Source organism: Manacus candei, unplaced genomic scaffold (genome assembly GCF_025592945.1).
Source record: "Manacus candei isolate 608988 ecotype Guabito, Panama unplaced genomic scaffold, ASM2559294v1 h1tg000103l, whole genome shotgun sequence".
Taxonomy (NCBI): domain Eukaryota; kingdom Metazoa; phylum Chordata; class Aves; order Passeriformes; family Pipridae; genus Manacus; species Manacus candei.
The window spans coordinates 1,037,126-1,062,756 of NW_026138151.1; the positions used below are offsets into that span (position 1 = coordinate 1,037,126).

General features: G+C 39.9%; 1 protein-coding gene across 3 annotated transcripts in view; it reads left to right on the forward strand.

Annotated features, from left to right (window-relative positions):
* The first annotated feature begins 9,438 nt into the window (after positions 1-9,438).
* Positions 9,439-25,631, forward strand: part of SFSWAP (splicing factor SWAP) — a 29,954-nt gene continuing 13,761 nt past the window's right edge. The window contains exons 1-12 of one of the 3 annotated variants that reach the window (XM_051769131.1): positions 9,439-9,827; positions 12,256-12,425; positions 12,960-13,097; positions 14,534-14,619; positions 17,726-17,951; positions 18,384-18,499; positions 19,344-19,479; positions 19,883-20,120; positions 20,329-20,460; positions 20,812-20,905; positions 23,166-23,343; positions 25,057-25,290. In XM_051769131.1, coding sequence (XP_051625091.1) covers positions 9,574-9,827; positions 12,256-12,425; positions 12,960-13,097; positions 14,534-14,619; positions 17,726-17,951; positions 18,384-18,499; positions 19,344-19,479; positions 19,883-20,120; positions 20,329-20,460; positions 20,812-20,905; positions 23,166-23,343; positions 25,057-25,290 — 2,002 coding nt within the window. In that variant the 5' untranslated portion in view covers positions 9,439-9,573. Of the gene's footprint in view, positions 12,426-12,959; positions 13,098-14,533; positions 14,620-17,725; positions 17,952-18,383; positions 18,500-19,343; positions 19,480-19,882; positions 20,121-20,328; positions 20,461-20,811; positions 20,906-23,165; positions 23,344-25,056; positions 25,291-25,631 lie in introns of all 3 variants that reach the window. The other 2 variants (XM_051769133.1, XM_051769132.1) reach the window with 2 other exon arrangements.

Here is a 25,631-nt window from a genome sequence, read left to right on the forward strand (position 1 = left end):
CCTCTTGCAGCAACAGCACCCCTGGAAAACAATGAGGAACGAAGCACTGAAGTGCTCCCAGTGAGTATTTTTGACATAGGTGAAAGTCTGACTTTATTTTAATAAGCACTGTTTCTCTCTCCAAATAAACCAGTAGGAACTAGGCAGGAAGAAGAGAGTCACCTACTGCAAACGGAGCAGCACATTCCCAGAACAAGTTCCAAAAAACCCCACTGACATTTTGCAGATATAATGAGGGCAATAATTAATTAATGTAGCGTGATTCAGAGACAAAACTTATAAAGACAATGGGTCATCAGGAGTCACCTAGAAAATAAATAACCAAAAAAGTAAGAATTGGCTTTGCCCTGCTGCAGCACGAAGGTGATCCCCCTTCCACCTCTGTCAAACCATGTAGCTTTTTTAAGCACAGTAAATACTGGTTCCTTCAGCTTTGCTAAGCAAATGCTAGATTTGACAGCATTAAGTTCTTTTTCCAGTGTGAGTTCATTGGTGTCTGAGCTCAAAGTGAAGATTTTACCTTTGTAGGAGTCCTAGGATTTCTCTAATCCTGATGTCCTGTTTACATAAACTGATATAAACTTATGTTTGAGACACCTACTCTGCTGTCAAATTTCTCCCACAAAGGCTTTCAAAGCTTTTTAGTCTGAGTTTTTGTTTTAAAAGAAAATATTTTCTAAGTCTTCAGTTTAATGTTTACACCTTGCCTATAGTTTGCATATAGTAGCTCTGTTCTGTGCCTGGTTCAGGTCTCTTACCTTCAATTCAATGATCAAGACTATCTGATGTTCAATTAGCTCAAAGTCCTTCAATTCCCTGCTCTCTGCACTGGAACAGAAGTCAAACAGAAGTCAAACAGAGTCAATAATTAATTCAGTTTAATCCCCACAGCCTTCCTCTAGCACTGCTTGTCAAGGCCCTTTAAATCTACTCTAAGATTATGAGAAAAGATCAGAAATTCAAGAAAGCCATTGCTTTTCATTCTCTGTTGCTGGCAAGGCAGTCACAAACCTCCTGTACACGCAGGTTCACACCCACACATCCTATTTAAAATTAAAAGCTTTTCATTGATCCACTCTTGGCACAAGAGTGCAAGTGTGATTCACACAGCTGTATTGTCTGTCTTGCTCAATGAAATGCCACTAGGCTTTTGAAGATTGTCATCTCATCATGAGTTCCCAGGAAATGCGACCGGGAAAGAGTAACAAACTGCACCAAAAAGGTGGGAAAAACATGAGGAGCCTTCAACAATGACAGCTTCCTGCATGACACATTTAAGAAACCCTGATGATAAAGGGCAGCACAACCCAAGCCAAAATGCTGGAGAACAAGTGGAACAGTGGCTAGAAAGGAAAACTTGAAAGTGGACAAAATGCACATTTTGGGTTTATGGCAGTACAGTCCTGACTCTGTCCCCAACACCGCCTGCATCCCTAAAGGACAGACAGACAGACCCTCTTGAGATTAATGGGATCCCCTATGCCTCATCCTGAGGATGTGTCAGCAGAAGAGATGTTTGGATTCACGGCATGACTCAGAACAGAACACACCTCAGGAGGGGTTATCAGTCCAATCTCTTGTTGGCAGCAGAGTCACTATGAAGTCAGATCAAACTGCTCAAGGCTTAAGCAAATCCATGCCCAGTTATTGCATGCCTTTCATATTTTTGTATGTTATAATCTTCTGAAGATACTCCCCCTTCCAGAAACTGAATTTAGGGAAACTGCATGGAGTGAAACTTGAAAAAATCAACGTGCTTGTAAACTGTCCTGGAAAATAACAATTTTTCTATGAAATATCAACCCTGAGCCTCACAGGGGAGTTCATTACTCCAGATTTTAGGAGTCACTGTGTGGCTGATTCTATTTCCTCGCTGTTATCATTAGAACAAAGATATAAAGCAGTTTCACATTTCAGTTTGCATGTTATTCTTGTCCATCATAACTTGAGTTCCTGTCACCAAAATATTGCCACTTGCACCATAAATTAGATCTCTAAGGCATTAATTCTATTTCCCAAGACATAAAAAACCCTTATAGGATGTTATTACTTTATTTTCCTTTGAAACAGGAACCAGCTGTCTGATCCAATAATTCAAACCCTTAAGTTCTTAAACAGAAGCCACCATGATATCGAATGTAAACTACTTCTGGAACTGCAGGAATGACTGAATGATGAGCAGTATTTATTTCCTTTTCATGTTAAAACACTTGGGTGGGCTCTCCTTCAGTCTGACATTTTTTTAACACAATAGGACATGACCAAGATTGTGCAGATCAGAATAGAGGCAACAAAATAATAATTATTGAGTTTTTCTGCCTCAGGCTCAGAGCAGCAGAAACCTTTGGGCTCAGTGTAACACAAAGGGATCTTTAACACAATTATTGCCAGTAAAGTTTTTCTTTGACCCACTAGATAACTCAAGAACCACAATGACAGTATAATCAAGTTATTCTGAGATATAATTTAATGTCTTCATGAGTGTGCTCCCATACAAAATGTGAAGAAATAAAGATGTAGGATGACAAACAGCAGCAAGCCAGAAAGAAAACACCATTAAAAGTCCTGTCCTGTGACTAGACCAGCACACAGATGAGCCTGAGCAGCTGTACTGATACACAGATCATTTTGGCTGCATAGAGGCAGATACTAGGCTGACATCTCTGCCTTTGAAGTTTTCTTATATTAGAAAGCCTACAAAAATAGGAAAAACATCACAAGACTTGGGTTGCTTCTGTGCTGAGACTTCAGCTTATCGTGCTGATCAACCTCATCTCCCTACTGTGTGTACTTTCCTTTTATGTCACAACTGCACACAGGATGGAGATGGCAAATATGCCTTGTCTGTGTGTCTTGACTAATCTGAGCAGATTTTAATAACTCACCCAGCACAAAGAAGTATTTGGCTTGGCTTCTCCTGTACAGACAAGTTGTACTGACTGAATGTCTTATGCAGTTGAGAGTTTCAAACTAGAAAAACCATAATGGTTGCATTAAGCAGAGAAGGGTCTTTATGAAGCATCGAGAGCTCTTTGGAGTTTGCTTCCAAATTTGGTAGCTCAGGTTTTTCCCCTAAGAGCAATAATATCCTGAGCCTTGCACATAGTACTATGTATTACCAAAAGCAGCATCAAAAAAAGGAAGCAGCTGTGGGAATTGACATCAATAGAGGAAGAAACATGCACAACATGCATGCACAACATGCACAACTGTGGAAAAAAAGTCAATGAATTTTAGACTAATAAATTCTACTATAGGATGTCTCTTTCAGTTCTTAATTAGCATTTTCTACTCAGATGTATCTCAGAGTGAAGTATTTGAAATAAATCATTGGATCCAACTATACACTTTTAAGTTCAGGTGCCTTTTCCAATTTCATCCACCTTCAGGAATGGACATTATCTCAGTCATATACAGCAGAGGTTAAGGTATTTAATTACACTTCAATGAAGAGTGGCATTGAGCCTTTTTTTTATATTTTAGATTCAAGTCTTAGGTGTTGCCATCATGGAAACACAAAATATTTGCACCCAGCAGATCCACCATGGAAGGACAACAGTCCCACTGCCTTCCCATGTCCCTCACTTGATCCCAGTTGATGTGTGAACAGGAAAGACAAGAGTTTTGCCAGGGATGACAGCAAGTTGCACTAGAGAAAAAAAAACATATGAAGGACCTGGCAAATTACATATGTCTTCACACTGCCTGCTTTGAAGGCACAGTGTGTAGCACACTCTGAAAGCAGCAGCTGCTTAGTATAAAACACTTGACACTGCTGAGACATTTGGAAGCCAAACAGTGAAGACTGAAAGAAAAAATTCAGGGCTTTTCATCCAAGAAAATTCAAATTCTTAGAGAGAAAAAAAATAACTGGGTTTGATTACTTGAACTGGCAATATCAATATGCAGGCACTTCAGCCTTCATCCTCAGCATCTCTGTGTGGCCTCACAAAGGACAGTGTTGCTGGAGGCCTCTGTACAAAGGAATTTTAAAACCAAGTTCAGGATGCCCAGAGCCATAAACAGCCTCTTGTCCCACTGTGCCATCTGACCCTGGGTTGATGTGTCTCTCAGGGACAGCTGTCACGCTCCTGGAGAGCCATTACTGTTACATGACCAATAGGTCCACTGGAGCCTGCTGTGATTTGTAAGCTGTCTCCCCCAAAGTTACCAGTTTTAAAAGTTATATTCTGACTCGAAGAAATGTTTGTTTCCAGAAGCATTTTTCAAACGTGTTAGACTTATAAATTTTGCTGCAGTAAGATCTAATAAAAAAAGCATGTATGAAATATTACAGTTACAGCAATTGCTTATTGAGGATCTCACACAGACCAACTTTTCCTCCAAAGTCCACATGATGACATAATCTCATGTAAACCACCAAGGGCTTGAGAGCAACATTGCTGCCCACAGACTTATTAGATAAACTGCCTGTGTCCTGATTCTTGCAGTCTGGGCAGACTCCATCAGCAATTCCTTTCAAAAGGTTTCTTTCCTCTTCACCCACACACAAAGGAACAGTTGATTTCTATTTGACAAAATCAACATTACAGCTCAACCCAGTCAAATTTTAAGTTAATTTTCCATCAAACCTAAGTAAATTATAACTGTATTCAAGGCTCCTGTGCTATAATATGGACTGAAGGTTTTACTTTCCATTATGGATCAACAAACCCCCCAGTGATAGGAATGGCAGTCTAGCAAGCAAATGACTCTGCACAGACTAATACACTTAAGAAATTGCTATTGGAGAACATTCTCAGGAATTAGAAAGTAATTGTGAGGCAAATAATGAAAGAATCCAAGCTAAAGGAGAGCAAATCATATTCCAACTTGTTCACAAACAGTAGGACAACAAAGGGAGGGGAAAATAATTTTTGGTGGTTTGTTTTATCTTTTTATACATCCCTGTGTTTTTTCTTATGGATTAAAGGAACTAATGAACTGACTTTATTGACATAAAACTACCAGCATGAAAAGCAAACCAAGATCACCACCCAGTATAGCCCCCACCACAGGAGGCCTAAAAGCTCCTCTGATGTCTCCTACCTGTGAAACTTTTCCACGTGTTATCTTGAGAGACTCACCTTTGGTAAAGCATTTAAAAGTTACGTGCAAATAAAATCTTCAAAAAATACTCTGTAGAACAGAAGATTGCAGAACATTAAAGAAGCTAGCAAAAAACACAAACTGCTGCTGATCCACCTTTTTCCTCCAGGAATGATTAGTAGTCTTCCCAGCCCATATCTTTAGTAATTATTTGCACACAGGAGTGCAGTATTGATTTCTCTAAAGCACACAGAGGGCCAGGAGTGCTTTAGCATCATTTGAGAGAGAAGCCTCAAGAAAGCAGTGGCTGCTGAAGAACAACATTTGCTTCATTTGCAAAAACTCCAAATTGTCAGAGCCATGAAGTTTGCAAGTAAGCCTTTCACTAGTTTCTGTGTTCATTCTGTCATATAAAATGACAGTCTTTAATAATCGGTATTTCCCTGTTGTTTCTACTAACAAATATAGTCTGACAACCCATTAAAGCTTATGAATCTGTCTCAGGTTCTTTTAGTATGCCACTATCATAAATCTGGCTGTTACACAAGGGCAGACTTTGACATTTTGATATCTGTGTATTCCAAATGATACAATGTACAAAAAAAAAAAAAAGCAGAAAGCATTTATTTCTTTGTGTCTCAAGTGGGCACTCTCCTCTTCAAGGAGCAGATCAATGATCATCAAGGTTCAGTTAGAAATTCTATCAGGGAATGCTATCACAACATTAGACAAATGGTATTGCTCGTAGGTAAAATAAGTTTATTTTTGTATTCAGTAAACCTGCTCATCTAAAGCCTTTTCTCCTTTTGCAGAGAGGATTCCCCTTAATGGCTAAGAGGAAATTAAATACAATTGGCCAGGCTGTGACACAGAGTGAGCTGCTTCATTGCATGAGGAATTTAGTGTAAGCCTCCCTGCCCTAGGGCAGGTACACCATTGACTTTGCACTCAAACAGTGCAAAGTGTAACAGTGCTAACAAAGTTTCCATTCATTTTGGTTATTTTATCTTCAAGACAGAACAGTACTTAAAAGCCAGATTAATGTAAGTTACTCTCCAGAGATACTAAGCTTTGCAAGCAAACCCACAACACATTCCTTATAGAACCTGTGTCAGGGTTCACACAGTAACAACACAACCAAATCTATGATTAGAGCTGAACATAAAGAATTTGTTCATTATAAAATGATTACATTTTAAGACTATTACATTTCTTCTAAGAACCTCTCGTACAGTAACTGAAATTGCTTGTTGCAAACTTAAGCTGAAAATGTCTCTTACACAAGCACTTTTTTGGGGAAAAATTATAAGAAAACAAAGGTACTGCCATGAGAATTCAAGAGCAAATCCAACACCGACTGTTGGTGCTACTCAGAAGCTTTAATTTACCCTTTTGAAGCACACAGTAATAAAATGCCTTATAAAGTACAGCAGTGGAGATTGTCTTAAATCAGAAAAAAGGAAAGCACCAGGAAGGGAAAAGAGACAGCTTTGTGTATTGTTTTCTGTTTATATTTAAGTGCAGTTATGCTTCTTACACCCTCAAGAAAGGAGTCCTTGGGTCTAAAGACAGTAACCAAATAAATTAGTCATAGAAATTGGCAGGCAGTGAAATACACACACAAACTCAAAAGAAAATTAAAAAAAAAAGAATAAGAAAGGTGGTCAATAGGTAAAAACACTGTGTTAAAAAGAAGTGATTTACCTCATTTTTTAAGAGAAAGAGGTAAATAGAATCTTTATACAATTCATGCAAGAGGTAAGTAACTCTGCATATGAAGTGAGCAACTAAGCTACGAATTGCAGCAAACTTCTAAATAAAAAGGGCTGGAAATCCTTAACCACTACTCCACCCCAGTCATTGATGCAGAGTAAAAAAGAAAGGGAAAAAAGTTTAATTTTTTACACTAAGGAAAAAGGAAAGGGATGGGTGCTTTTTTATACCAATGTGAATTCATAATGTACTATGATGAGCTTTCTGAAAGACATTGAAGATCCCTGTAAGTTGTCTGCTTATGTTCCTATTTCTTTTCCCCAGTTACACAATAATCTGAAAAGAACTATGGTGCTGTAGTCCTGTTCTTTCAGAAGTCTCTCTGAATCTCTCTTCTGATTACAGGTTAATGATGTGTGAACAAACAGCCCAGAACATCCCATGCTGTAAAAAACAGCAAGGTGCTGCCCTGGGCCTCAGGATTCATTTTGTCCCCTTTCCCAAAAACAGACACGTGATTCCCCTTTTCCATTTCTTTACATTATTTACAAACTACCAAACCAACACAAATTAATTTTTAAAGTATTACCCCCTTCTGTTCTTAATAATTCAGTGGGAACATTATCAACACCTGGTGCTTTATCCTTCCTGAGTGCTCTGGTTGCCTCTTAGTTCTTCTACAAATGGCTCAGCTCTGGAAAACGCCAGCTCATCATTAAAGAGATCACTCCCTCTATCTCTCTCTAATTGCATTTTTTGTAACTAAGTTTTCCATTTTGTCCTTTATCTGACTCATGCACAGTTCATGTCCTTGTCTCAAACGCTGATATCTCACTAAAATGGTCTGGAGTTATCCTATTACGCTGCCACTTCAGCTGCACAGAGCTCTTTTTGTGCCTCACCATCTTTCTGCTGAATCCTTTGTGTTACCAGAGGACTCGTGGAAGTCAAAAAATCCTCACCATATATTGCTTTCTTATACCCCCCATCAAAAACTTTTATTTTTTTTTTTCTTGGAGTTCTTTCCATGGTTTTTTCCTGCTCTTTTCTTTGCTCCAAATGTTTTCCAGCTGGTATAAAATTGTTGCACAATAGTCAAGCGTGTTCTCACCTGTAATACTTGGTGTTCAGGTCTGTATTTGTTCCTCAAAGGTCAGGCATTTGCTACACTTAGAACTTCTGTCTTTGTTAAAACAACTTTAGTCATTATTTTTATCAAACACTAAGATCTCTCTGAAGCATCTACCTTTAGCAGATTTGTTCACTGATAACTTTGAAGTATCAGATGATTACTAGTACCTTCCACACACTCAGGGATAGAGATGTTAACTTTAGTAGAATTTTAACCATCTTTTCAAGGCTGTGGAATGGCAGGTGGAACTGTGTATGCATCACAGCTACCTAAAAGCATCATTAGAAAGCTTATTCAGATTTTGCATTTCACTCTGAAAGATACTGAGGAACTCCCACACATTATTATTTCTGATTTCATTACTCCAGATGAATAAAACATCCAAGGACATTTCTAGTATCCTCCTTCGGCAAGTTCGCACGCTAGGAGGTATTTCTAGATGCTGATACAAACTATCCATGTCTCTTCCACTGCTCCTGCACTGTTTTCCCCACACTATCTTAACATGTTTCATTCCTTTGTGTACAATGAAGCCAGGAAATTTTTCCCACAGGAAAACCCCAGCAGCTCTGCCTGCCTTTATGAGCACCCCCAACCTTTGGTTACAAAGGCTGTGGAATAACCTCCACCGTGAATCACTAAAAACTTGTTTCTTGACAGAATTGTATGTAAAATATGCAAAGCAATTTGTTCCTTCTTACTTCTTGGAAGAGTGATTAAAGTAACCACCCTGAGGTAAACAATATTGAAAATTTCAAGCCAGGTGACACAACTTCAGCAAAAATAGTCCTTTATGTATATATATACATACATATATATATATATATATATATAAATGTGTATATATATATATATATATGTTTATATATATATTTAAATCTCCCTCAGTGCCCTCTTCTTTTTAAGGGAAGACTGGACTTGGGACTCAGTGCCATGGTCTAATTGACATGGTGGTGATCGGTCGAAGATTGGACTCGATGTCAGAGGCCTTTTCCAACATAATTGATCCTGCGATTCCCTCCTTGGCTCCCAGGCTTTCCTCTCCCTTTGAGCTTCCCGGGTGCTGCCTGAGGTAAATCCCCACTTTCTGCCGCCCCGAAACGGGCCGAGCCCCCTCAGCCTCCCGCTCCCCTGTGGGCTCCGGGGAATTTTTGTTTATTAAAAATTTGTTCTCGGTTGTTGTTTTTAACCCCGACGGGCTCACTTCGACCCACACGGACCGAGCACACCCCCAACCCCTCCCCCGGAGCCGCCTCAGGCGGCCCCTCAGAACCCCCGTGCGGTGGAGGCGGGGCCTCCGCGCCGCTCCGCCCCCCGTGCTCCGCACTTTCGCCATACCCCTGCTCCCGCCCGCGCCGACCTCGCCGAGCCCCGAGACCCTTGTCGTCGAACGCACCGTGTCCTCTCCGGTGCTACGGAGCAAGCTGGGCTGTGTTTTCCCCCGGATTTCACACCCGGGCTGCCGGAGCCTGAGGCGAATCTGCTGCTCGCGAGAGCCAGCCCGGCCTTGCCCCTGCGCCGCCAGCGGAAGCGGAAGCGCCGCCATTTTGTCTCGGGTGATGGCGGCAGTGGCGCTCCTGGGCTGGAGGGTTTAACGTGGGCCCGGCCCTGGCGGGGACTCGCTGCTCGGACAGTCGCTGTTCCTGCGAGCTGCCGCTGCCTCGCTGAGGCCCCCGGGGATGTACGGAGGGGCCGGAGGGTCTCGACGGACTTCGGAAGAAGCAGGCCCGCCGCCCCTAATGTTGTTGTCAGGCGGGGGAGCGGTGCCCGGGCCCCCCGGAGCAGGTGGAGGTGGAGGCGGGAATAGCCGTGTGGAGCTGCTGGTGTTCGGCTATGCCTGCAAGCTGTTTCGGGATGATGAGAAGGCTCAGTACCAGGAACAGGGGCGACACCTTATTCCTTGGATGGGAGACCCCAAGATCATGATCGATAGGTCGGTGTAACACAACCCCCCAGACTCTGCTGCGAGCCCTCCTCCTGTGATAGCCTCTTTCTGTTCCCCCCCTTGTGCTGTGGGCAGGTGAGGGCGGGGGATGAGCAGCGGGGATGTTCTTCGAGGGCAGCTCCCCCTGGAAAAGCGCTCCGGGGGCTGCTTTGGTGTCGCTGCAGGGCCCCCCCGGCAGCGGGAACTCGGCTTTCCCCGCTCCGGCGGCGCTGGAGGTTCCCGTCCGTGCGCGGTGGTCCCTGTGCCCCGCAGGGCGGAGCGGAGAGCGGGAATGGGCTGTTCCTTCTCAGTGCGGACCACAAACATTCTCAGCTTCTCACTTGGAGTCAGTCCAAGGGAGCCCGACTGCTTTGGGAATACCTTGCTAGGCACGCTGTGTGTTCTCTAGGTGAGAACACAGTGCAGAGGTGTTTACCCACCTCAGAGCAAATGGGGATTTCTTATTTCTCCTACATAATCTGGCTGCAGGCTGTTGGTGGGACACCCCAAAAGTAATTCTTGGCCTAATTACTTTTTCCTTGTGCCATGAGTCACTGTATTAGTCAGAATGGAGTTGATTTTGGATGCTTGCTGTTCAAATTTTATGTGAGAGGTGGCTTTTTTTTTTGTGGTTGTTCATGCAGTAGGTTCGGGTTCGTGGCCAGAGAGAGGAATAGAATCTGCCTTGATGTTCCTTCTGGTCTCTGAGTTGTTTCAGCAGTGCAGGGTGGGATTTAGAAATTAATTCATTCAGAAAGAGTTTTCTGCATGTTTTGCTGGAGAGAGGGAAGATAGGAGGTCAGGTTGGTTATATTTGAGTGGAGCACTGAAAGAATAATTTAAGAGTTGTGGCTGACCCTGAAAACCTCAGTGGGAAAGATTGAAGGATTTTGGTTTGAAAAGGATCACATGACATACTGTAGATATTTGTTCCCTCAATTTCATCATTGCTTTGGTGCTAGACTTGATTTTCTTGTTATGACTTAAGAGCTGCATTTGGCTTGGAAAATGGTCAATAAAGGAAGGTCTTTCCACTCCCTTCCATTAGACTGGAGAAAAAAGAGGTGCCCTTGCACTGTTTTGGTGTCTGTACTGTTAATGATTTTTTTATCGTTGAAATTAGTTTGATAAATTGAAATAAGCACAAACACAGGAAAAAACAACCAGAAGTGTTTGTAGCTGTGTTTCGTTCTCAGTTACGTGAGAATGGAAGTGTTACGTTGCACACCTGTGATCCAGATCTCTTCTGTGACAGATCTCGTGGGTAGGTAGAGGCCGGTTTTGGGGTCCTGTGCAGCAGCAGCCCCGTTCCCAGGTGGCACAGAAATTGTAGGGAGCAAACACTGAGTATGTGCTTGTCAGTGCACAGGTACTGAAACACCTGAATAACGGACGTTTGTGAGTTAAGGCAGCTTGCAATTGCTAATCTTATAAACTCCTTTGGAAGCTTAGATTCCTTTTATCTCCAGCAGCAGGAAGTCTCCATTGTCACCATTTTGAGAAAAGCACATTGCTATGAGAAGACTTGGGTTGAAGTTTGCCTGTGGACAGAGCTTGATTAACCAGACCTGTGTGTTTCATTCACTTTTTTGCTACAAGAATATTTACTTTCTTTGTTTTTGGTCTAGCGAGTTGGCACAAGTCAAGAGTTGTGTGTGGGAAGACACCTCAGCGGAGTCGAGTTTACTGTCACTTTACTTTTCCAATCAGTTTCTCTTGCTGGTGCACAAACATTATCCCAGGGCAGTGCTTTTCCTGCAAACCAAACCGTTTCCTGGTAGACGGGAACTGTCCGTCATTGATCTCTGCCGGTTTTGCGGTGAAACCTCCTTAAATTGCATGTTTATGTTACTGTTCCTATGTATGTGTGTCTCTCTATCACATAACCCAGAACTTATTTCCTCAGCCAAATGGCTAGGGGCCGAGCCTAGCCATGATTTTACCTCCAATGGACGCAAGTTTCTATGGTGAAGATTTCTCCTGAGAGTTCGGGACTAGCAGAAAGAAGCGAGGAAATTTCGACCGTTTGGTTCTTACGGATAGGTATTTATGTACTCGGGTTTGTGTGAATGTAAGCTATTTGACTTTCCAGAAAAACGTATTTTGCAAGTGACATTGATTGGTTGGTTGAAGCACGTACGGTAAGAAGCTGTTAAGGAAATGGATCCCACTTAAAAAAAAAAAAATATTAAAGGATACCTTTTTGCCTTTAATTGTTAATAATTTATTAGTTTCTTTGAGAGGAGTCTAGACTGTTAAATTTTCGATAGTTGGCGACAAATGATTAGCAAAATTAATCGTAACTTCTAAAAAAGGCAGTTTGCGTTAACGTATAAGTATTTATTTTTTTTTTCATTTTTAATGGGTAAGTATTTTAAGTAGTCACATAAACCCAAGCCCTAAGTTCTTTGCATTGACCAGCTGTTTCATCCTGCAGGTATGATGGGCGTGGTCACCTGCATGACCTTTCTGAATACGATGCTGAATATTCCACGTGGAACAGAGATTATCAGTTGTCCGAAGAGGAGGCTAGAATAGAAGCCCTCTGTGATGAAGAGAGGTATTTAGCCTTGCATACGGACTTGCTTGAGGAGGAGGCAAGGCAAGGTATTTGCTCAAGGAAACTTCCTGGGTTTAGCACATGTTTAAAGAAATTATTACGAAATTAAATTTACTCCTAATTTTATACTCTCTTTTTCTGATGTTATCTTGACAGTACCCAGTGGATTCGAAAAGCGGGAGTCTTTGCCTATGTGAGAGGACCTCAGGATAGTTTAACTGTAGAGCCACACAGAAATTGCCCAGATTCTGAGGGCAGACTGGGATTTCAGACCCCCCCAAATGCCCCAAAATAAACACATTGTGCTTCTTTTTTAGTGTTGTATAAGTGAAATTCCGTGCTTTACGTGCATAATTCCATTAGAATGTCTTAATCCGCAGCCCGTGTCTCTTCCAGAAGAATTAAGTTGTCAGCATGTGTTACATGCTGTGTTTTTCTGTTCAGTTTTTAATGAAAGCTAAAATGATCAGGTGAAAGCTTCTAATTTTAAAACTAAAGTAAGAATTATTACTTCTATTTTTTTTTTTAATCAATTAGCTTCCAAATATGTTCTAATGTTGGCAATTGCATTTTTGTTCAAGAGGAGGAATATAAAAGACTGAGTGAAGCTTTGGCAGAGGATGGTACCTATAATGCAGTGGGATTCCGTTATGGCAGTGATTACTATGACCCTTCAGAACCCACTGAGGAGGAGGAGCATCAGCCTGCAAAACAAAGAGGTAAGGGGTAAAAATAGCAAGGGTTAATTGAGAGGGAGGACACTGCACCTCTGTGTCTTGCAGTTGCAGGCTGAAAATGTGTGTGTCATTAAAATGCAATTAAAAATTCTCAAAGCATTTCATCAAAGTCTTTATGGGACTCTGTTACTGACTTTTTGCAGACTTTGTTCTTGATGAGCTTAAATGTTTTCTGTTACAGCACAGTCAATACTGCATTAGTCAGGGAATTTAATTCTGCTGTCTTGCAGATTCTTATGCAGAAAAAACTAGTAATTCCTCACATGGCTGTCTGTTGACACTGTGTTTCTTAGTCAAGAAGGAAAATATAATTGTAAACAGAATAGTAATTAATAAGAATATGTATTTTTTAAATTTAGATTTTGTCATCTTAATTATTAGAAATGAGTCTGTCTTCAACACAGTATGCCCACTCCATGACCTAAAAAGTACAGAATTAAGTTCTCATGTTCCCACCTCTAATTGCAGTAACTTTGTATTTTTAGCATGAAGCCTTAAGCAAACTTTCAATGGTTTTTGAACTATGTCTTAGTAAAGTGTTTAATTAACAGTTGGGTTGCCTAACTATGTATTGATGTGTTACTGTGGTATGAGATGTGCTTGTCTTACCAAGATGTGTGTGCTGCAGTGCAGGATCATTTTAGGTGCTAAAACTTATTCATTTTTTTTGCTGCTGTGTTTGAGAGATTGTGTCAGGGCAGTGTCTGTGTTACATTCCACAAAGGGTTTTTTTCTGTGCTCTATCTGATGCTGAATTGCATTGTCTCTTCTGGGGTTTAATTCATTTGTTTTAGACTCCATCACCAAACAGTGTTAGCTGGAGCTGCTGCCAAAAGAAGCACTCCCATTCTGATTTGTCTGCTTCTTCCTTCTTTCCTTGATGCTGAAATTTCTCTGTGCCTTTGGGGAGTTAAACTATTCAAGTTCATTACAAAAAAAAAAAAAAACAAAACAAAAAAACAACCTACCAGAAAGCAACCAAAAAGTCCCTTTGTTGCATGGTTTGTGAGCAGTGATTGTTTTGACATCTCATGTGTGATGAGGCTGCTCTGCTGTGCCCAGAGTTCCTGTGGTCAGGTGTCCATGCACTTGGTCCTGTCTAGTTTGTAAGGGGAAACCTGGAATACAATTTCTCTTAAAGCCAATAGAATAGATAATACAGTAAGTTACTTTCTAAAGTAAACTTTTCAATTATTATAACAATTTGTAAAGCAAAATATTTTCAGAGGGACGTTTCTGCTGTAGCAAATAACAGAACATTAAACAAATTGTTCCTTATAACCATATTTAAATGTCTTCAGTGCAAATGCTGGTTATAGTTGCATTTGATAAATTCCTTGAGTGCACATCCTTTTAGGCATACTTTATTTTAATAATTGTTTTTGACCTTATATATTTTCTTCTGTCATTTCTTGTAGAAGCAGCTCAGACAGAAAATATAGAAGAAAATGAAGAACCTTTTGTTGCCCCTCCGGGACTGAATGTCCCCTCTGATGTGGAACTGGTATGTGTGTACATTTAATGCAGCTACACTTGTGCCAACTTTTGGGGAGCTGATGGTGCTCTACTGTTTGGTGACTGGGTTGGGGTTTTTTCCATTAACTTTACTGCGGTTTATTTTAAATTATTCTAAAAGAGCGGCTTCATTTCAAATGTTCTTTCTTGAATTCTTGAGTTCTGTGAACACTGTTGAATCTTCTTTTTTCTCAGTGAAATGATTGCAGGGCTTGTACAGAGTGCATTTAGTATCACTTGTGATATTATTTTAGATAATGCAGAGAAAGGGCAGTTGTTCTTGGAATGGATTCTTGCCGAGATGTCAAGGCTGACATTCTGAACGTAAAGGACCATTAAACCAAAAGATTGCTTCTATTCAGGAGGTTTTCTCTGGATTCTTTTTAATTGAGTCCCAATCTGAAGGGGATAGGAATTGACCAAGTGTAAAGGCTGTTTTTGAAACTAGCCTAAGTGTGAAATAACTTCAAAGTATTAGCTTCCAGAAGTTTGTAGAAGCTCTTTCCTTTGTGTGATGTCACCAGAATTTGCTACATAATTTAAACTTAATTGCAACATGCGTATTTTTCTGCCTCCTGAAGTTTGCTGAACAGACACCTGCTTGAGTACAGTTCTAACCTTGAGGGTTTTCAATTTATATCAATTTTTATAGAAGATACTGGGAAGTCAAATAATATTCCTTTTTCTATAACTGTAGTCACGAAAGTGTTAATTTATATATGGGCTCAACTTGATATTTTCAGCTTGATAACCTTGGTCACTAAAGATTCAAAGCACTCTGCTAGAATAATAGTGAGCACAGGATATTTGTGTAAGAGTGTTTTTCTACTTCATTAGCTTTTAATTAAAAATATTTATCCTGTTGTGGTCTTTTTACATGAAATAAGAGCTATTTAACCAAACTAGTGTGCAATTTATTTTAATTTTACTTCCTCTTCTCTACAATCTATAATGCATTTCATTAGTGAGCTGCTTACCAACCTAGTTCTAAATTCAGGGAAGATTTTTATATGCTGCCTTTAAATAATGAGTTATACTTTAGCCTTATAATAAGAACCTTGAGTTCTCAGAGAGAAGCTGCTTATTTTGCATTTGGATACTGTTTCCAAGCAGTAACTGGTGGTGAGAGAGGTGACAGACTGTTGGTTTAGACAGCTGCTTGGCTTGGGTTTTGTTCTGAAACTTAAGATGTATTTTCTGTGGATGTTGCAGAATGCAGTGTGGGACTTACCAAAGTAATTTCCCAGTCAGTTATTGAACTCCAGTGTATTCACATGAACAGAAAGCAAATATAGGCATATTTGATTTTGAGTAAAAAAAAAACCAGCAACCATCAAAATGTCTAGACAGCAGCTCTGAAAACAAGTCATATACTTGTATATGTATACAAGTGTATACTTGACCTTGGATTGAGAATTGTGAGAATTTGGTTTTTTACAAGCCTTGATTTGTTTTTGTTGTTCTAGTCATTCAGCTTTACCAGGGAACATATTCATTCTGTGTTTTTTATTTCAACTGCTGGGAGGAATAGAAGCCTGGTAAAGGTCACTTGTAAACTTTGAATCATTTTGGAGAGGAAGCTGCTTGGAACTAAGTTAAAATTTGAGAGTCAGCTTGCTAATGTGGAGACCTTGCTCACAACCTCCAAGGTGCAGTTCAACAAAGACAGATATGAAATAACTTCTGTAATACAGAGCAATGCAAAATGCAAATATGTGATATTGAAGATGAGTCAGCACAACTGCATAAAAAGTCCAGAGGCTCTAGTGAGCTGGGGAAGGTTCACTGTGTGGCAACTCCAAGTGCAGCACTAATGTCCTTCTGCAACTTGGAATAGGAGAGCTGTGTCCAGGATGCAGGAGGTCTTCCACTGCTTCAGACTGTGATTATGGGCAGAGATGACTTTTTCACCAGTGCATTTTAAGAGGTCTACGGATGCTATGAAAGTGGACTGTAAGAGGAAATTATCAGTTAATAACTTCTGAGGAGAGATAGAAACAGAAAAACTTGATATATGGTGTGAAACTGATAATGCACAAATTGTTACCAGTTTATTAAAAACTTCATTGCCTCTAATTAAAATAATCTTTGTTAGGATTTTAAAGGGACAAGTAAAACTTGTAACAATTAGTTATTTTACATGTTGGACATGTTGTCCTGGTAGACGATCCAGTTGTCTGAAAGCAGCCTTTAAAAATGGGCTGTTTGATAATATTCAGATGTCTTTCCCTACGTGAAGCACCATGCTTCCAGTCTAATGAAAACCATTTTCTGAGGTTTGCAACATAGTTCTGTATTTAAACCAATAAAATTGCAAAGCTAAAACAAATCATTAGTGTGACACTTCAGTCTTTACAGGCATGCAGAGTATGTGTTTCTACAGTTAGTAAGCACAAGACAAACAGCTATCTGAGTATGAAATTAAAGACAGTGAATGATGTTCATTCATTCTTTTACTGTACTTCTGTTCTCTTCTCTTCTTGGGTTTGATATGGTAGTGCTCCCTAGATGGGATTTCAGGAGTGGAATGCATGGATGCTGTGTAACTTTATTAATTTTATTTTTTCTTTTATTGTTAGGGCGTTCAATGACTCTTTAGGGGAATGTGGCAGCACATAGGAATTATAGTTCTTATGTTGGTCTTGAGAGACAACATGTTCCCTCCAAGCAAATGCAAAGTAACAAACTTCTCTAGTTGGGGAACAATATTTGCACACTCAGAGGTAACAGAATTAAGGAGAGCTCTGGGGATGAAGACCATCTATTATGAGTCTTCAGATAGCCTTGAGGTATTGTAACACCGAACTCACCCCGGATTTGTTCCCCTTTCAGTTTGATGTGCAATGGCAGAAATAGTTGTGCTGATGGAAGGAGAGGATCTTGCAAAAGGAACTGAACGAGCAGCTTGGGACTGTGTTGGTTATTTTGTAGTGCTGACGTGCTTTCACTAGTTGTGAGAGATCCCGAAACTTGAGCTGCCAGAGAAAGCTGAGAAGGGCAGGGAGCTCCTGTTCTTTCTAATTCCCTTTGGAGTTGTAACACACCTTTACAAGCCGCTTATGAAAACACAAATGTATGACATTTCCCTCCCACAGCCGCCGACAGCGAAAATGCACGCGATCATCGAGCGGACGGCCAACTTCGTGTGCAAGCAGGGAGCGCAGTTCGAGATCATGCTGAAGGCCAAGCAGGCCCGCAACTCCCAGTTCGACTTCCTGCGCTTCGACCACTACCTCAACCCCTACTACAAGTTCATCCAGAAGGCCATGAAGGAGGGGCGATACGCTGCCCCTTCCGAGAGCAAAGCGGACGAGAAGAAACGTGAGTTGTTGCTTTTCACAGCCTGGCTTCGGGCGGGGAGTCAGTGAAACGGCCACTGGGGTCGTGGGTAAAGCAGCCACGTCTCTTTGGTGTTACCCCCAGCTGAGGTGGATGTGATGATTCAAAACTTTGCTTAAATTGGAGGAGATTTTTTGAAAAGATGCTGTTTTGGAAAGCTTTCAGCTATAGCAGCTGCTGTGATTTTGGAGGTTTTAGAAACTCATAAAGCTCAAGCCCAACAGAAGGACTCAACACTTAAGTGTTAGTGTTATTGATGTCTGGCAATATCTTCTTGTATCTGTGTATTTGTGAATAAACTGATTTATATAATTGAGGCTTCCTTAAGAATTCATGCTAGTGCTGTATCATCTTTCTCTCCCAATGCAAACTCATAGCAAACCCAGCTAAAATTCAGACATTGCTTTTGTTTAGACTCGAGAGTCAAGTCTGAGGAAGATGATGATGATGACGACGACGATGATGGAAATTATCTGCATCCGAGTCTCTTTGCATCTAAAAAATGCAGTAGGCTTGAAGAGCTCATGAAGGTACTTGACCCTATTAAAATTACTTTCTGTCTTGTAAAACACCTGATTCATGGACACAAAAATTATAATATGCAGGTGTTCAGGTCTTTTATTGACAAAGGTTTGGGGGTTTTTTCAGACTGTCATTGAGGTCTGTTTTGATAGGCTTTTGAGTTATCTTTTCTCTAGTACATAAATTGTTATTTTTCCATTTGTAAGAATTATATTTCTATTTTTGATGCCCTCTGGTATTGAGGGCATCACTCAAGGATTTATCCCACAGAACCTGTGTTGAAGCAGAAGAGATTAAGGTATTTAATGCCTTCTGTATATAAGCTGAGAATGTTTTCATTTTAGATTTTAGTAAATAAAATGTTGACATGAAATGACACTTTCAGCAAATAATATTTCACTAGAATTTACTACTCATTACATGTAAATTTTGCTGGATGTGTTAGTTATTTTTATTTTTTGAGTCTGGGCTGGGACTGACAGATGGTTGGATGTATTTGAGGCTTTCAGAGGAATGGCTGTGGTGCTGCCTGATGCTTAGACAAGGCAGGTTCTGTGGCTTATCCCAGCCATGGCAGTACATGGCTAACAGTAATAACCACTTTTTTTTTATGTCATGCACTTCTGTTCAGATGGAATTACTTTTGGTTTGTTTTCCACTAATTTTCAGAGATGTTGATTCTGACATGAGAGCTACAAAAAGATTAACTTCTTTTAGAAGTTTGCGCAGAATTATCCAGATCTATTAACTTACATAAATTTGCTTTCCCAAATATGTTGATGCAGTTATACCTTAAATATGGACTTCCAGTTTTAATCTCTTTTTCTTTTTCTCCTCTGAAAACCTTTCCAGCCTTTGAAGGTGGTAGACCCTGATCACCCCCTTGCAGCACTGGTGCGCAAAGCCCAGTCAGATAATAACTCATCCACACCACAGTCGACAGACGGGGCAGCTGTGCAGACATCCCAGGCAGAATATTCCTCTGATTGTAAGTGCTTTGTGATTAGGCAGCTGCTGGAGTGTCTTGATGAATTGTGTGTGGGTGCTGGTAGGAAGAGAATACGTTGGCTTCATGCTTGATCCTGTGTGTTTATTCTTCCTCAGTCTCCTGAGCCTTTGCAGGTGCATTCTTTATTACTTGTAACCTTCAGTACTTCTGCATTCTGTCCCTTACTCCACATATTTCTCAGTCATCCTAAGAGCATTAACATGAGCCACCTTCTATTTCTTTGTTTGTTTGTTTGTTTTTTACACAAGAGATCAGGTGCCATTTCTTAGTGTGTGCTGTGAATCTGAATTCTCAGTGTGTTAGTACTGATGCAATAACTTTTTTTCTAACTGGGTGTTTTTCTTCTAATCAGAACATTGTTCTTAAATGTGTCTTTTTGTAGCAACGGTGGCAGCCATGTATTACAGCTACTACATGCTCCCTGATGGCACCTATTGCCTGGCACCTCCACCTCCAGGAATAGATGTTGCCACCTACTACAGCACCTTGCCTGCAGGGGTGACTGTGTCCAGCACTACAGGGGTAGCAACAGTGCCTCCTCCCCCTGGCACCACACCTCCACCTCCCCCAGACACAAGTGACAGCAGCAGTGGGTTGACTTCCACCACAACATCTACAAGGTACCTTGTGCAGATTTTTTCATTGTTTGGAGGGCTCTTCCTGCACTTCAGTATGGAATATTTAGTATATGGAGTGTTCTGTTACTGAATCAAGTTTAAATGCATACAGAGAACAAACCTCTGTGTAGTTTTTTGTTGTTATTAAAGCAAGAGTCTGAAAGATATTTATGTTCTATTTATGAAAACCATTTACTCTTGATGTTTTCAGCACAATTGCTCCAGTGGTTGCCATTATACCTCCACCTCCAGATATCCAACCTGTCATTGATAAGCTGGCTGAGTATGTTGCTAGGAATGGGGTAAAATTTGAAACCAGTGTTCGTGCCAAGAATGATCTCAGGTAAGAGAAAATGTTATTTAAACTTGTATTTTAAAAGTTGACAGTTTTGTTTTTAAATATATTACCAGGGCATGTGGGTTTCAAGTAGATAAGTACTGTCTTTTTTTTTTTAATTTGAAATTCAGGGATCTACTTAAAAGTAAGATCAAAGCATTATTGCCCAAATTCTCAAAAAAAACAGCCTATTGAAAATGTCTCCAGTAAGCATGCTCTGAATATGTATCCTCTGAAGTTTAAGCATAAATAAGAGTCCTTCCATGTTTCATTTGCTAGAGAAAATTAGATGGTAAAGGATTGTTGGTATTCACTATGTTCATGTGCATTTTCAGATATGCAGTTTTCTTTTCACAGGTTTGAGTTCCTGCAACCATGGCACCAATATAATGCTTATTATGAATTTAAAAAACAGTTCTTCCTTCAAAAAGAGAGCAGTGACAACTGCCAGGTACATGTGTGTTTGTATATACTTCTACTAAAAATGCAGTGAAAGTGAGAAAAGGCCTGGTTTATCTGTTGTGTTACCATGAGACATTTTAAAAATGGATCACTGAATTATGGAGAAATTATTCAGTAAAGGATGTGAATACTTTTTTTGTTGATTTTTAGCTTTGTATGGCATTTAAGTAAGGATATGTGAGGTGGCGTGGTGCTTAATTCTTTTTCAGTATAAGCCACTTCACTGTGGTTGCAATATAAAATGACCACCTGAAAATCTTTGGGCTTTCTATAGGAGGAATGTATGCTTTGTGGAGGTTTAGAGCTTTGTAGGATTGTGATCAGCATTGTGCTGTCAGAAAGGGGAGGTCTGGCTTTTAACACCCACACCTTCTCATGTGCCTCATGGTTCTTTGTACAACAGTAGCACAGAGGCTGGACTAGTTTTCTGACATGGTTTTTTTCTGAGGGAGGTTTTGTTAAGAGTCCTGTCATGACTGCAACAATGCTGGAGCTTCAGAATCTCACATGAGTTTCCTACTTGCTTTGCTTCTCCTAGTCCATGTTATTAGAAGATGATAGCCAGCCTTGGCATCCATGTCTTTAACTGTTCTCGTGCTAGCTAATTAGATTGTTCTCTTACTGAAAAGAAAATTGCAAATAGTATCAGAACTACATTATCTGATGTTAACTTTTCATGGGAAAGAGCTATTTTTTTTTTAGGCCCTATGTCATTTGTCATCTCAAGGCTTAGATTGGGGAGCCTTAAACTGAAGAAGGTAGGCCTGTGGGTAAACTCCTCGGAATTGCTTTGTGGAAAATGAAGAAATTCAATACTCATTGCTGTTTGAAACACTTGTGTCTCATGTTTTGTTTTAATAGTGAAAAATGTTGTGAAAAAACTATTTTTAAAGATAAGCTGTGGTAAATATTATCTTACTCAGCTGATAAATTGCAAGCAAAATTGTCCTGTGCCACAATGTTGACTGTTATTCTAGAATGTCTTATTTGCAAACCAGTGGGTTGAATTCTTAATACTTAGATAATTAATAGGGACTTATTAACACTTATTGGGGGGGAAATTGTACACTAACCAAAGCATAATAATAAAGGATTCATTTTAAATGTTCAAATGAGTACAGCTAAGAAGCACCAGAAGCTGACTTAAGTCCCTCGAGGTCAAGTGTAGCAATGCATATTTTTGTACTGCATGGCTTTGTAGATAATGCCATTCTCTTCATTTTTTTTAAATAATGATTTCAATATTATCTTTATGCTTTAGCAATACATGTGTAGGCAACTAATGCAATTGAGGCTTCTCCTTTTGGCCATTAAAGTTAATAAGAAATTGTACTACTGGCCTCAGTAAATACACGATGAAGTCTTTGATTTCATTGTGTTTTTCCCCTTTGAGGATTTTACAGAAATTAGTTCTGTTGGTCAGGGAATGGCTGCAGGGAAGATCTGCTCAATGCCTCAATTTCAACATCAAACATACTTAACAACAGGCAGTGGAATGCAACCAAACTATTTATTGAGAGGCACATTTCAATGTTAAATTACTTAATGTCATCACCTGACTCACCATGTAAATATTTTGAATGTTCTGTAATATCCGTCTTGAAATTTTTATACTGTGAGTTCAGAGATGGTCCTGAATGATTCAGTCATGTAATAGCACAACCAGGAATTCTTTACTCCTTTGAGAAATCTCAGCACATCTGCACTGTATCAAAAAACACTGCTAGGCCCAATGTTCTTCAGCAAGATGTTGGAACAAATCAACCCATGTTGACCCCTGTAAAACTTGATTCTGTTGAAGAAGTTATCATGCAATTGTACATTAGGAAAAACGTGTTGTGAGCTTGTATTTTGTCCCTGGGAATCAACGTTAATGGGTTTGGTCTGGGACCCTGAAGGTCAAGACCTTAAAGAATATACTTTGGGAAAAAAAGGATATGCTTTTAGGGTCTAATTTTAAAAATATAGTTTTTAAAGCAGTTTTTGGCAATAGTGTATCAGCTGAAGAACATTTTCTTTGCTGTAAAATAACAATGTTCTTACAGTAGGTCTGTAGATTTTACAGCCCACAGTGGGTTTACATGAGGCAGACTTATGGTCATGAGTGCTCAGTGATATAAAAATAGCTGTTATGTGATTAGCTGATAATGTGATTTTTGAAATGGCTGGCAAAACTGCAGCTCCACAGACGCTGCATTAATTATTTCATAACCACCCAGTTAGTAATTCTGCACATTTCTTTTGAAAAGGGAGTATCTTCCTCTGAAGATGTTCCAGCAGACACTGCCAGCGATACACCAAGCGAGACTCAGTTTGCAGATGAACATGCACCTGAAGATGTTTCTGAGCCAAGCTCTAAAGGAGTTCCAGGAACTAAAAAGGATGTTCCTCCTCCTAAAGCTGTCAGTGATGGCAAACTGGTGAAAGGTATGTTAACATGATTTATTGGGCATGAAAGTATTTGTTAACAGGTACATAAGGAAAAAAAAAGAAGGTGGGAGAGAGGAAAAGAATTTCATCATGCGAAAAATACATTTGCACCAAAGGCATCAAAAAGGGACTGAAATAAGTAATTTGATTGCTTTCATATTTCTTTCTTATCAGACTATCAGGTGTTTATGGGCTGACAAAATAAATGGTTTCACTTTGGTTTTGTGCTAAGTTGAAGGCTTTCATCGTCGACCCCAGCAGAATCTTATTTTTGTCATTTTGAATTTGGCAGTTACAAGCTCTGTGCAAGAAAGAAGTCATTTGTTCTGAATAAAAGCAGTGGTCTGATTTGAAAGCATACATATGGAGGAAGTAGTTTAGGCTTGTTGCTCAGTCTTCCTGTGTTGGACATTAGTCATGCTGGAAAAAAAGACCCCTTTTCATGTCTCAGTGGAATGTTTTTCCTCTCGTAGTCGTAGCAGCAGGGGGACAGAAGGGGAAGATCTTTCTGGAAGCCAGTCAAACAAAGTCAGCTAACACACTGTTAGTGCCCTGAGTAGAGATTATTTGTATCTGGGAACTGATTTCCTGGCCTATCAGGAAAAGATACCTTAAAAATTCTCCTTTTTTGCAGTAAAAACTAGAAATTTAATTTTTTTAACCAGAACTGAAAGCCATTGGAGAAAAAAAAAAAAAAGAAGAAACAGAAAACCCACTCCTGACCTGTGTTTCCATGGATGGAAGCTGCCTTCCTGCCACCTCACTTAGTTGCTCCTAAGTTTATCTACATCCTGTGGTCCCTTGGAATTCTTCTCTCTTCCTGCTTCTTACTGCACTCCCATTCCCTCCAGGGCCTGCAGGCTCCAGGCTCGTTGCTGTGGTTTCCTCACTGTCCTTACTCCCTTTCTTCCCTGGGCAGCTTGAGAAGCTTTCTTGGGGAAGGAGCAATTCTCCCTGTCTTCAGAGGTGCTTTGTTAAGGGAACACAGTGTTCACCAGAAAATGGTATTGTTTCTTTCTGTGTTATTAATAAATGGCAAACTGGAGCCTGTGCTTTCATAATAGTAATCTGCTCAAATTCGGATGATGGAATATAACCAGTGAGAGTCATTTCATGACAGTCTCATTCCTATTAATATTTATTTTCATTTCCTTTAATATGGTACAAATACCACTTTATTGTAACCTAAATACTGTACTTGGCTGCAAGACAGACATAACATTGGCACTAGATTTTTCTTCTGCCTCTGAGGAAGTAAAATCTCATTTTAGGATTTGTTTTGTCACGTGAAAAATTTGGAAAATCACTGTTATCACTTCTCTTGGAATGCTTGAGTTCTCTGTTTCTGAGCATATTTCCTGCACCCAGAATTACCAGAATCAAAGCATGTATTTTAATAAACCTTGGTATGTAATTTAATTACTATATTTAAATCTTATAGGATATATATGCAAAAGGCATCCTGAGGAAGATATACATTGCAGCAGACCATATGGTAGTAGGTTGCTTTGCTTGAAATGTGTGAGAAATTCCATTCTTTATTCACTGAAATTTCATGTTGGATAAATGGGTTAGAAATTAATGCTGTATCTTTTTTCAGGTCTTTACAGACAAAGGAAGTTTCCAACCTTTATTTAAAAACAAATTTGTTCAAAAAAAACCCGGTTGTGTTGCCTAATGATGTGTGAAATCTCACCCATTCATTCACAGCATCGTTTGCTCCAATAAGCTTTGCAATCAAGGCCAAAGAAAACGACCTTCTTCCTTTGGAGAAAAACCGTGTTAAATTAGATGATGACAGTGATGAGGAGGAGGAGGAGGGAAAGGAAGGCCAAGAGACTGCTAACAGTGCTTCAAACCATACTCCAGCAGTTACCACACCTTGTGCTGCTCCGGAAGAGAAAAAACCTCAACTTACACAGGAGGAGTTGGAAGCTAAACAAGGTATTCCATGTGGCACTGAAAACTAAATGAAGCTTTGAGTCCTTCAGGGAAACTGCATAACTGTCATGTGAATGTGTGACATTTTAGTGTGTTGAATCTTTTCTGTGTCATGTTAACAGCAATCAGAATTCTTTTCTTTTACCACTATTTCCTTCTTATTGTTAAGAATCGAATCTTCATTAGTTGCTCAGCAAAAATCAGATTTTTAATGGACTGCTGTCAAGTGCTTTACCCTAATGCCTGATCTTTCTGAATATTTTTTTTGTTTTCCATTACAACCTTGAGTAAAACACTAACCTTTTAGTTCCCAGATTGCATTAACAGAGCCAAGCAAAGGCATA